The 13,303-nt window shown below is 42.8% G+C and overlaps 1 protein-coding gene across 1 annotated transcript in view; it reads left to right on the top strand.

Moving 5' to 3' along the window:
* Positions 1-2,147: 2,147 nt before the first annotated feature.
* Su(var)3-3 (lysine-specific histone demethylase Su(var)3-3) overlaps positions 2,148-13,303 on the top strand; it is a 178,208-nt gene continuing 167,052 nt past the window's right edge. The window contains exons 1-9 of the mRNA XM_089589494.1: positions 2,148-2,324; positions 2,432-2,618; positions 2,723-2,874; positions 2,956-3,117; positions 3,196-3,312; positions 3,465-3,641; positions 3,735-3,998; positions 4,163-4,371; positions 4,453-4,601. Coding sequence (XP_089445620.1) covers positions 2,301-2,324; positions 2,432-2,618; positions 2,723-2,874; positions 2,956-3,117; positions 3,196-3,312; positions 3,465-3,641; positions 3,735-3,998; positions 4,163-4,371; positions 4,453-4,601 — 1,441 coding nt within the window. The 5' untranslated portion in view covers positions 2,148-2,300. The remainder of the gene's footprint in view (positions 2,325-2,431; positions 2,619-2,722; positions 2,875-2,955; positions 3,118-3,195; positions 3,313-3,464; positions 3,642-3,734; positions 3,999-4,162; positions 4,372-4,452; positions 4,602-13,303) is intronic.

The raw sequence follows: 13,303 nt of genomic DNA, 5'->3' as shown, positions 1-13,303 counted from the left end.
CTTTCTTTGGGGCAATAAAATACACCGAGTCTCTCAAATGCGAATAAACAGCTGATGGGGCACGTGCTCGAGAAATCGAGTGATTGAAAATACATTTCCCGTGATCAAGTATACCGATCGGACGGGTTGACCTCGGTTGTAAATAAAAGTATATCGGCGTACAGCTGAAAAAGTCGCGGCCTATTTGCAAAAGGGGGCATGTATGGCACACGTGAACTCCCCGGGAAATAATACGGGAGGGCATCGGACATATATAGAAGGGGAGGAGCAGCGAGAGGAGGCTGCCGAATAACTCATTCCGAAACGTCACGGCTCGTTAAGGTCGCGCGGCGCCGCGTCGACGAGAGGAGGCAAAAATATAATATACGCGTATCTATACAGCGGCGCAGAAACCAGCTCTATGTGTACGTATAAGTGGCTCATTAATTGCTCGCGTCCGGCTGTAAATCTTTTTGCGTGCACGTGAGGGTCTTGTCTCTGGGTTTGGGGCATACACGGGGGAGGTGACAAACGGTACAACTCGTCCCGAGATGTTTAGAATTTTTTTGGTTTCTCCCCCCCCCCCCCTCCTCCCTCGAACAAGTTAGAGAGGAATTGTAACGAAAATAAAAGTCTTTCCAACAAACGGTGAGATTCTGTTGTGATTTTGAGGATTCTTATGGATGATGGTTGTTAACAGAACCCGTCGTTCATTGTATCCTACAGGCATACGCGAATGTTCGCCTCTTGCCAGGCTAATTAGTTAAATACATAACGAAGCAACCCTTGATAATTTCAAATGAATCGCACCAATTAGCGAGGGAGGAATAAAGACGAGAGAGAGAGAGGAGTTGGTTCCACGTCTACTTACTTGGTATTGCAATTATACCACTCGGAACTCGGAAAAAGCCCCGCGGCACGCACACGTACATATGTATACAGTGTAGTATAACGGCATCTTAATATTATGTACTCGAGTGCAAGCCCTTTTGTGTATGAGCAAATGTAATAGCGCGCGTATACTTATATACACGTGCAGGGTATTTCAAGCTCTATGGGCATACTAATATAAGCTCTCTGTTGGTCTCGCCCGGGCGCACTTTGGCCCATCATCATCATCATCGTACCTAACTATCCGAGGTAATGAGTTGCAGCGCATCAAGAAGAAGCTTGAGACCACTTCAATAAGAGCAACCCTCTTCTCTGATATAACCCTCCGTGCTTGTGCGAGCGCTCACTGACCCGCCCTTCGTTTCTACATCCATGTAATGGGTGTACGCGAGCAAGTCTACGAAAAATCTAAATCACCTTTGTTTTGAGATCATTTTTTAGCTTTTGATTTTAATGGAGACTTGCTCTTTCGAAAGTATCATTGTTGTTGGGTGTGTATGAACATTTTACAAGGTTGACACGTATACATTCGAATTGTAAATGTTTCACTAAAAGTAATTTCATCTAATGGAATTCAATGAACAGCAGGTAAACGTTGCTCCCGTCAAAATTTCATTCGAAAGTTTGGCTTGCGATTTTTATCATGTTTTTTTTTTTTTTAATGATAATTTATTATTGAAAAGTAAATATGTTTTCTAATAATTTTAATTAAAATTTAAAAGATAACTTTTTTTGCTCCACTCGCTAAACAAACAATTTTTTACAGTTTAGTTTTTAATGGGTGAACATGTGTCGATATTTTCAAATTGTCTGAGATATTTTTGATACTTATTTGGGATAAAAGAATAAGAGATTAATGTGTGCTTTTTCAATGAGTTGAAAAAAATACAAAATAATAATAATAAAAAGTCCGTTATCAGTCACTAATCGATAATTTATACGAATAATTTTTTGTTTAAAGTGCTTAGTATATAATATACTCCGATTTATAAACAGGGAAAAATCGAATTTCATTACATCGTATGCTTTTTTCTGATTTACACAAAAATCCAACTATCTTATCTTGACTTTCCGCTTTTCATCAACAATACATGTGTCTACAATAAATCATGGTACGAGTACGATATCTTGAAAACCAAGCGAGATAGACATACGGTGCCTATCATAAAAAAATGCTTTTAAATCGTTATTCAAATTTACCCGCCATCGACCCACGTCCTTTTTTGTTTCAAGTTAAGGCTAGGTCGGGTCGTCTGTTCAGTCGTTCCGGCAGCCTGACAAGTTTTGTTTGTGTTTACTTATACCAGTGCCGCTTGAATCTTGAAACACGCGTGATTTTTTGCCAAATATTGTATTAATATTTCGGTTCGGTAAGTGTTTTATCCGTAGTGATTGTCGTATCTTTCAGCGAGTACCTCGATATTCGCAAAATGAGCCGGAGGAAGCGCGCAAAGGTGAGAATAGCGAAAACTAACCTCAAAATCGAGTGTCAAAGGATTGCAAAGATTTGCAACAAAACGTCAAAATTGGTCGAAATGACGATCGGGGATGGTTGTTGTAGGTCGAGTACAGGGAGATCGGCAGCCACATCGACGACGAGAATGCGTCGGACACTACCCCGGAGAAGAAACCGGTTGGTGACAGCAAAAAGGAAAACGAGTCGACCTCGAGTACGCCTGTACCGTCGGCTTCCAAGGTTGAAATAAAGGAGGAAGAAGACCCAGACAGTGATCACGAAGATCCTCGCGGTCAGCCCTGCTTTTTATGTTTTTATAGAATGTTGCTGTTGTTTCCTAGGTTGATGTGTCGTGGTTAACATGAGTGTCAAATTATGTTGTGTTTTCTTTTACAGTCAAAGAATTATTAAATGGATTAGAGGGAGCTGCCTTTCAAAGCCGGTTACCTTTTGAAAAGCTAACGTCTACGGAAGCTGCCTGTTTTCCCGATGTCTCTGGTGGACCCCCACAGACTCAGAAAGTCTTTTTGCACATTCGTAATAGATTGGTATGTTCCAAACTATAGTGTAAAAGAAATCATTGAATCTAAAATAATAATAACAATAATTTTATCAACATTAAATTATAGTTGCAAATATGGGTCGAAAACCCTAAACAGCAATTGCTTTTTGAAAATGCCCTTCCTGCCATCGAGCCTCCATACAACAGTGATCCAGCTCTAGTCAGACGAGTTCATGCTTTTTTGGAAAGGCACGGATTTATTAATTTTGGTGTCTTCAAACGTCTAAGGGTAAATAAAAAATAAACCAAATACACTTTCTTGTATAAAAAAATATGATTTGATTTTATAAAATTATCTGTTCTGCAGCCTATACCTACCAAAAAATTAGGGAAGGTCGTTGTTATTGGAGCTGGTATAGCTGGGTTGGCAGCAGCTCAACAAATGCAACAATTTGGTCTTGAAGTTGTTGTTTTGGAAGCAAGAGTAGGTAGTTTATGAAATACATTTTTTTTTTTCGTATCAATTTATTAGTTAACTATACTATAATTTTTTATTGCTTTTTAACTAATAATTTTGTATTTTACTATGTACACATGTAAATCATCAACAAGTTAATGAAACTTTCATTTTTTTAGGACAGAGTTGGTGGACGTATAGCTACGTTTCGAAAATCTAATTACGTCGCTGATTTGGGAGCAATGGTTGTCACGGGTCTTGGAGGCAATCCTGTCACTATTTTAAGTAAACAGATCAACATGGAACTGCATAAAATCAAGCAAAAATGCCCTTTGTATGAAAGTGATGGATCAACAGTAAGTAACAACATTTTCTCGTTGCACACGGAAAGCATTAAAATTGTATTGTTTCAATGAAACATAGCCTTAAGAATAACTTTGTTGCAATAGGTTCCAAAAGATAAAGATGAAATGGTTGAAAGAGAATTCAACAGATTGTTGGAAGCTACGTCTTACTTATCTCACCAATTAGACTTTAATTATGTTGGAAACGCTGGCAGTGGAGGTCAAGCTGGTTCAACAAAGCCTGTATCGTTGGGTCAAGCGTTAGAATGGGTCATAAGGCTACAGGAACAAGGAGTTAAGCAACGACAAGTGACTCACTTGCGCAATGTCCTTGCTTTGCAAAGCAAGCTCATTGCAAACCAGCAAAAGGTTAATATTTTTTTTTTTTTTTTTTTATGTTAAAAGTTTTTACAATCAAGACTTTGAAAATATTAAAAAATTTCTTGAATTTTTGATACATTTTCTGCTATTAGTTAGTGTGAGATCTATTAATTTGAAATATTTCATTATTAATTTGTACATTTCATATGCAGATGATAACAATCAAAGAACACATGTCGGAACTCACTAAAGAGTATAAAGAAATGTCAGACAGCAAGCAGCCTAGAGATATAACTCAAGAATTCGTATATAGATCAAAATTACGTGACCTCCAGAATTCGTGCAAAGAATGGGATCAACTCTTTGATCAACAGAAAGAAATTGAGGCCAAGCTTCAGGAACTTGAGGCGTCTCCACCTAGGTAAGAATTTTAATGATTACTTTTTTGTAAAGGGTATATTTTTACAGCAGAATACTAACGTGATCCTGATTATTATTTCAGTGACGTGTACCTTTCTTCAAAAGATCGCCAAATTTTAGATTGGCACTTTGCAAATTTGGAATTCGCCAATGCCACTTCTCTGTCGAACCTCAGTTTGAAGCATTGGGACCAGGACGACGATTTCGAATTCACAGGCAGTCATCTAACAGGTAAGAATATTAAATTTTTTTGATACAATCAAATTGCCAAGATTTTGCTATGTAAGTCATTGTAAAATGTTTCAAATGTCATCAATCCTAAACTTCTATCAATGTCAACAATTTATTGCAAGTTGAGCTCTTTCAAGCTCTCAAAGGAGTCTCAAAAATTTTCATCCAAAATCTTGAAAACTACACACTCGGCTACGATTTCAGACCGAACAATTTGCACCTACTCCTCGTCGCATACATTATACTCTGAAAGCCCGCGGGGCAAGCTTGTGACTGCAATTTCCCCGTTTGCAACTTACAAGAAGAAAAAGGAGAAATAAAGGACGAAAATTATGCACGTCGTGTAGTTAAATTACTAGTGGGAGCGCAGTAAGGAGAGAGCGTCGAAAAGATCGATGCATGGAGGAATCGGGCAAACGATCCTCGAGCCAATAAACTCCAATTGTAAAGCTCGCCGGGACCACACAGTCTCAAGCACCTCCCGACTAGCCTGTATAAATGTATATACATATACACACACGTGTAAAAGATCCATCTATCCTCTTGCCCGTGGCTTCTTATCCTCAACCCCCGTCGCTCCTTAGATCCTCGAGGCAGATCTGCCGCGAAAAGATGGCCAAGATAACGCGTGAATTATTCGCCTCGGCTGGCGTGCATATCCGCCTCCTCTGCGCGTATTTGTGTGTACATATACCCCGTACGCGCGAGCGTTCCTCCGGATGGTCGTCCTCGTCGCCCATTAGCTCTCTCACTTTCTCTCTCTCTTTTACTAGACCGAGCGAGCGAGCGAGCGAACGTCTTGTCTCTCTGTCGGTCCGAGCTTGACTTTATCAATCTTATTATAAAGCGATTGGCCGCGCAGATCCTCGCCGGATAAAGGGGATTCTCCTCTCTTTCTGGTATCCGATGGGAGATTGCTGCCCCTGCTACTGCATACGCCAGCGTCTCTCGTTGGTTTTCTTCTCTCTCTTTTTTTTTTTTTTTTTTTTTTTTCCTTCATCCTTGGGTACTCAGTCGGTGCGGTCGTTGTCGCGCAGGGCTCCACTTGGAGGAGAGATATATGTTGATGCCGAGGATTATTTTTGCGAGATTGAGATGGAAGGAAGGAAAAGGCGTGCGATCGTTATCCCCGGGCTCTACTGCCAAGCAAGGGATTAGGTACAGGTGAGGGGAGGGGGCGAGAAAATTGGAAGGCGTGTCGCGGCTGAAAAGTTGGATCTAATTAGGGGATAATTAAATTTCAATTAACCGACACGTCCTCGAATGGCCCTCTTTTCTTTCCCTCAATTTTCTCAAGGATGCAGGAGCAAATCCACGAGAAAGGAGCTTGACATTTTTTCAAATGACAGCAGATACTTTTTCCCAACAAATGAAAAATGGTACACCGAGCCCGTACCGCGTGTACATAAAACAACCGGCGAGAAATAAAATCGCGAGGCCTACCACTGTATATACTACTGTGCATTTAGTGCACCACTGTAGTATACACCAGAGTCTCGCCTGTAATTATATACTTAGCTTTTATTTCTCGCGAAGATTAATCGGATTTTTCTTTGGCTGTCTTTCCGCGAAATAAATGGCCTCAATTACTTTTAATGCTATCCCCATACGATTACATTGGATAGCGAGATTAAACGTAATAGGCAAAAGCCGTGCGGGTTTTATTTCAGTGGTGTTTTTTTCTTTCTTTTACTTTTCGAATCGACAATTTTTTTTTTTTTTTCCCTCCGAAGCTGCAACGTGTGCACACGAGAAATATGAGTACCATACACGTACACTCACGTGGTGAGTATACAGGGAAAGAGGGAGCAATAGATAAAGAACGCCAAGTTTCGAGTGTCTTATCCGACTCGTTTAACACCTTTTCCCGGTGTCTCTCGAGCGCAGCGCCGTTTTACCCACTCCCACGTATTTTTTGGCGATTGGAAATTTTGAACTGTCCATTATACCCGAGAGTGTCAAGTTACCCTCGCACATGCTCACGTATTAAAAGATATCCTCTCGGCGTCTGGAATCCAAAGATTCCCAAGTATATAAATTATTATTATGTACATCTGATGCGAACTTTCTTTAACACGTGGGTATACACCGTAATGTATGTATACACCAAAGAGACACAGGGAATCGGCTCGAATTTATCGCGAGCGTGCGCGCCGTGTTCCTCCGTACAAACGTAAAATACAAAAAAAAAAAAAAAAAAAAGAATTAATTCATTCCCCAGAGACGCCGATATAATTTATTATCCTGATAATAACAACAGCAGCAGCAGCTGAGAAGGAAGAATAAAAAAATAGCAATAATTCATTGGCACCTTCCCCTTGCAGGCCGTTCTACGAATCCTCGCGGGCCCGATCGATGAGAGTATTTGTTCACATTTTTCCAAAATATTCACGGATTCCCGATAAATTAATTTAATCAAGAATCGAGAGATACGATCGTTCCCTCGGCAATGGGGATCAGCGCCTTTCTCCCGGCGCGCGCGCAAAGATTTATTCAACCGAGCCGTTTGGGTAATGGTATATATACCGCTCGTTTTGCACGTATGTGTACGCGAACACACACCATAAATTACAGCTGTAACGTTTGAATTGGCAAATTTGCATTGTACGGAAAATTTAAAAAAAAATACCCAGGAAGAGTTTCTCATACTCGCTAATTCGCGAAAATCCCCCCAATAAAAAAAAAAAGTAAAAGAGAGGAAGGGCAAAAACAAATGTTAATCATCGCCCGAAAGCGCACGCAAGTCCGTAATACGCGTGTACTCGGGCACGCGATCGGCATTTGCATGATAACCAAATGCAAATAGAGAGAGTTTACGTACGCAAAAATAAGAAACGACGTGGCGTAATGATCTCCGGAAAGGGGAAATAAATTAAAACGGGAGCAGCGATTATTGCCGGGCTGTTACGCAAAATTGACTCTCGCGCGCCACCTTCGATCGACTCTGATTGCTCCCCGAGATGCAACAAATATATATATATATATACACACGCCCGTGCTCTGTTCTCTATTTAGTCAGCCCAGCCCCATTTCCTGTCCCCCATATACGTGCCCAGAGTTGAGAGGTGCGGGAAATCCGATTGTGTGCTCTGTATATATATATACAAGTACGGTAGCGCGTGGTTACGGCGCTAAGTTACGTCCAAGATGATTATCCGAGAAAACGTAAATGCCCGGCGGCAGGGGGGTCCTCCCTCCCTTGTACACACACATACCTTTATACGACGAATCTCTATAAGCCGATCTTTTGCTGACTACGAGGACGACGATTTGCGCGTTCCGAGACACCGTCGCCTTTGGGCGTTCGTGCGCGACTTCTCCCCCCCCCCTCCCTGTCGTCGTCCGTCCGCCTCCTTACGCGCGCGTCTCCCTCTTATATTTATACATCCTTTTTCTGCTTTCAATTTCTTCGCTGCTGCGTTTGTTCCTCCGCTGTCCGCTCGCTTGGGAGAGCATTTGCATGGCTCTCTCTTTCAAAGATAGATAGATATACGGGGAGAGAGTGGATAATCTCTTGAAATTCAAAGGCGATTCTTTGCGAGCTCGCGGTGACTTCTCGTGTGTGTGTGTGTACAAGGGCGGGTAGGTGGTGGTGGCGCGAGAGCTCGCGCGTTTTGGATTTCCTCGGAATGTATCATTCGGACGGGGAGAAAGGGAGATAATCCCGCGACTCGTGAGAAATGGATCGCAATTCGTTACCCCCCGTACACACACACACAGTGCCAATGCAGGAAATCGTTTCTCTCGATCGCATCTATATGTATGTTCATAACCCACGAGTATGTAGGAAACGAGCGTGTTTTCGCGAAAATTCTATCGGATTGATTTCTCGCGGAGGATGCAATCCCCCCCCCCCCCCATACGACACTCCGCAAACTGCAAGGGGGGAAAGAAAGTAATTGTAGCAGCGGTTTCGCTTGCCGGTGCATTTGCATACACAAACCGCTCGGTGTTTTTTACGTAACGCGTGTATCGATACTTTCTTTTACGCTTTTGGGATGGAGAAAAAAAAATAGTAATCGTTCCCCCCCCCCCAAGTTGCATCATCAGCTCTTTGGATTCAGCGGAGTATCCACCCCGAAACCTCGCAGGGAGATTCCGTGATGCTCTCTATCGGTAACGAAAACAACTTCGAGTGGGGCATAATCACCCGTATAGAGGAAAAGATCCTCGAGCAAACGAGGAGGGGGGGGGAGGGTCGAAGGTGCAAGGAGAAGAGAAAGCGAGCAGTGTTCTTTCGAGTGCACTCGCTTGCAAAACGAGACGGAAGAAGGGTAAATATCGCGGCGTGCGCGTATAGAAAGGGGAGAAGTTGATGGCGCATGACCGAGTGGAGGGTTGTCGAGGGTGTCGATGAGTGCTGCGAAGAAAAATACCTCATGCGGTGCAAGTTATAGGCAAGTGAGTGCCGTGCTCTGGCGCTTTTAATCAGCATCGGATTTGCATGTCCGAGTACGGGAGAGGGACACGATCGGTTTTGTTCTCAAATTGAGATCGGAGCTTTTGGTGGTGGACGGGCTAGTGACGTAACGATTTTACGTTGGGCCGGAGAGGCGGTGTGGGGCTGTATGGATGTAACCGCGCTCTGGAAGTTGGAAAACTCGCGGGGAGGGCGTTAGCTATACGCCTCGAAACTTTGGATTCTGTTATGCTGGAACTTTGTAACCGGTTACGAGGTTAACTTTGGCGACTGATGGTATTGGGTTACCGTGCGCCATAAACTACGTTGCCGCTATCGGCTCGCGTGTACCGATTTGGATGAAAAAAACATCAGCTAAGCTATTACAATGTTTGCAACACTGACATCTGTGGCCGATAAATTTTCGGCCCATCGATTGCTCAAATGAGATGTATTATCTCTCAATTTACGTCGCTGCATCACTTGATGTACCACGCAGTTGTACGAGTATAAACTTTTACTACGAATTAACCGTTACATTTTTTTTTTTTTTTTTTTTTTTTTTTTTTATATAAACAGTTCGTTGAAAATAATGGATACTATTTTAAGGTAACTGTCGCCTACAAAAAAATTCAAGCGTATCTTGGTTTTCTGTATCTCGATCCAACTATTAATATAAATATACCGATGGTGTGTCAATAAATGTCTACAGCATCCGATTCCCTTATATTACATTCGTATTGGTATCCAGATATACCGAGGCGTCTCTTTACCTCGCATCCGTTAGAGCATGTAGGTATAAGGTTGAATTTCGAAAAACATGTCGAAAACCCTCGACTGTGGCGTCCGTGTAACGTACACAACCCCAAAGTCCTTCGTGAAAAATGCAAAAGAGCATCGGGGCAAGGAACCGCACTCGCCCCTTCTTCTCCTTAATCCCGCGAATCCCCGGGAGCTGTACCAGCAAAAGGCTTTTCCAGTGCGATAAGCCGGTCCCTCTCTCTCTCTCTCCCCGCAACTCCCGGTGTCGCGTCTGGTTGTGACGCACCCGGCCGCATCAATAATTTTCTTTCGACCCTGGGCAACTCTCTCCGCTCCCCGTGTCTCTTTGTCGGTTAAATTTTTCACGACATAATATACGTGCCTTTGCAGAGGGAGGGGGAGAGGTGAGCTTGCGCCGACAACGACGGCACTGCGAAAGAGAGCGCGGACAGTCGAAAGGGCCGAGAAGAAGGTAGCTCGAGGCAACAGCGCCGCAGAAAAAGAAGAGGAGCAGGAAAGGATATATACCGGTCTTGCCTCCTACATATACATGTATACATACGCGTACAAGTACAGAGACCGCCTGCTCTCCGAGAAAAGGGGGCAGTAGGGGGGGGGAGGAGCGTGCAAAAAGCTGCACGCGAAACATATGTATTCCCTTTGTGTCCCTTTTCCACCAGGGTTCAGTCACAGTGAGTAAGGGTGGGGGGGAGGAAGCGATACACATTGCGAGCGCGCGGAAGACGCGACTCTCTGTCTCCGGCGGCATACCTACTAGCTGAGTGTTTTGCAATCAAGAATCCACGTGAGAATGTCGGCAGTGAGCCATAATGTATATAGGAGCGCGGCGGCCGGTGCACCACCTCTCTCTCTCTCTCTCTCTCCGCTTTTTGCCCTTTGGAAAGACGAGATCCACGTGCGTATATATTATACGTGCATGTATACGCCACGAGATCCTTTCTTCCCTCGCGGTACCGTGTACACGCCAATAAGTATATATACGGCCAAAGACGACGAGGACGATGGCTCTTCTGCGGGAGAGAAAGAGCTGGAGGGGGAAAAAAAGTAGCTCTGCACCAGCGCGGCCCATTGGGATATACTGTTTGCCTTGCGCTCTTGCCGAGAATTAGCTTATCTGCGGAATAGCTCGACGGCGCTTGAGATAAGCTGCAGCCTCGATGTTCCCCCCTCCCCCCTCCACCTCTTCTTTCCTTGGATTAATGCCGCTCTGTGATCTGTTTCGCGGAGAGCAAAGTACGACGTATAATGTTTTCTCGCTGCTGTGTGTACAGGTACTTACTTTGTTTGGGATAAATTCTCCGGGGGAAAAATAGTTCAAAGCACCTGTAGGTCGAGGCTGCGCCGAGTATTCGTTAACAACGAGTGCTGCTAGTCTTGTCGTTGTTTTGCTTTCATTCAATGCGTCTCTTATTTTACTCTGTTTAATCTAGTTTTGCCAAATTCAAGTGCAGGGTTGTCAATTGTGGGTTGAAAGACTTTTTTTAGTAGTAGTAGTAGTAACGTCCGAGTTATGGTAAGACGTTCCCATGTGCATGTATAATTGGACCTATCAGTTTGGTGAATAGTATTTAATTTGCCAATGGCTGATAAATAGTACATTGTAAGTATCCTGTAATAAGAATGTTTTAAATATTTATTCGATTTAAAAAGATGTATGAAATATTATACAAATAATAATACGTCATCTAGTTGAGTAACAGCGTGTTTTAAACATTTCTGAAAATAATCTCGATGTTCTTGGAGCCCAAAACTCACTCGAGCAGCCATATAATCTACTACACTGTGTATATATACATAACCATGGCGTGCGTTAAAGTAAAGGTTCCTAAATTTGAATTGGCAAGAAATTTCGTGGGTATACGCTTGGTATGAGAAAATCAGTGGACAAAACAAGAATCAGTATAATTGTCAACCTGTGAGATTTTTTTTTTCCCAGATATTTTGTCTTTTAGGTGTAAAAGTTCTAATTGGAGAATTATTATAGTTGATTGTCGTTTTCGATTGCTCCGAGGAATCACGTCAAAAATACTTTTATAATTTTTATACCTTTTTTTTTCAATTTTTTTGCATAAAATGAAATAAGTACGATTTATTTTGATATTTTTTCAGTTTTCGTAACAAGAGTTAACGAACCAAATGATTTGCAATGATATAATATTTACTTGGTATTATATACACAAAAAGTATACGTTTCAAAACCACATCTCTTTGATCGCAGATGAGTTTTTTCAATCATGTACCAAATAAATAACTCTGTAAGGTACGGTTAATCATACACAAAAAAAAACAAAAATTTCGTGTTTTCATCTTTGATGAAATACATTCAAAGATAAAAAATTACACCCCCCACACGCTGTTTATAAATACAACACCAGCAGAAGTAAGTAAGCAGCAGCAGCAGCAGTGGAAACCAACTAAAACTAATTGTAATTACGGGCCCTTTGTTCCGAACAAACATCTGCATCTCAGTTTTCGGTACGTTTCCAAGCTTTGAAACTACATTTCTCGACGTTGCACAAACGCGCATACCACAAGCCACGCTCTACTATACTCTCCCCTTTTGTAGAGCTTCCTCAACATTTTTTTCCCCCCAAAATAAATTTTGCCACAACAAAGTCAAACAAGGGAGTGCCCCGCGATACTCTTTATCAAGCTTGCCCTCGCACAGGTGTATTTTTTTCCCCGTTTGCCCGCAGTCTTTGTTTCTAGACGCACCACATACACATCCACCCATCAACGCGGCTAAACGACCAGTCGCAGTCACTCAACCCTCCGTCCATTGTTTGTTTCTCCTCCACTACGGCTCGCACACGTTCATTTATTCGCAGCAGTCACGTACAGGACGCACGACGAGCGTACGTTATTTTACCCCCCCCCCCTTTTTTTTCTGTATTCCGCGGTCACCGAAATTTTCGCTGATTTTTCATTTACCATCGACGGACGGATGCAGCGTCCCCCGAGGCTCCGTCCGCAGCCGCGCGCCGCGAGGGATACACGGTTGTTATTCGATTTGGCCCGTCAAATTGTCGCGGCGCTCTGTTTAGCGCTTTATTCCCGGCACGTGTGTTGACCGTCCCCGACAGCAGCGAAAACTTGCTGGCGTAAGCGTGTATCTGAAGGAGCCTTGAAAAGTCTTTTTGACGGCCGTCGGCTAACTAGAGTCTTATTTCATTTTTTTTTTTTTTTTTTTTTTTTTTTCATGACCAGAAGTTTGCGAGAGTGACATATCGATGGGATAACTGAATTTGTCCGCAAAAAATGTTCTTTCGCGGATAGAGCAAGAAAGCACTGGGCAAAAAAAAAAAAAATCGCGCCGAAACGCGTACACGCTTGTACTGTATCCTCGAGAACAAATTACACTTTGGCAAATACCTATGTACGCAGGACCCCTCGAGTAAACCAAAACATTCGCGAACGTATCCTCGGCAATTAGGCCAATAAATCACCATGCAGTGCCTCGAGAACGTGAAAGAGGAAGAGAGGGGAAAAAAAGAGAGGTACCGAGTAAAGGTACTTATTG

Source organism: Copidosoma floridanum, unplaced genomic scaffold (assembly GCF_036245765.1).
Source record: "Copidosoma floridanum isolate Cflo_tuat_1 unplaced genomic scaffold, Cflo_Japanese_pri ptg000009l, whole genome shotgun sequence".
Classification (NCBI taxonomy): Eukaryota; Metazoa; Arthropoda; class Insecta; order Hymenoptera; family Encyrtidae; genus Copidosoma; species Copidosoma floridanum.
Note: the sequence above shows the minus strand (reverse complement) of the source record. Positions and strands in the feature narration are given on the sequence as shown.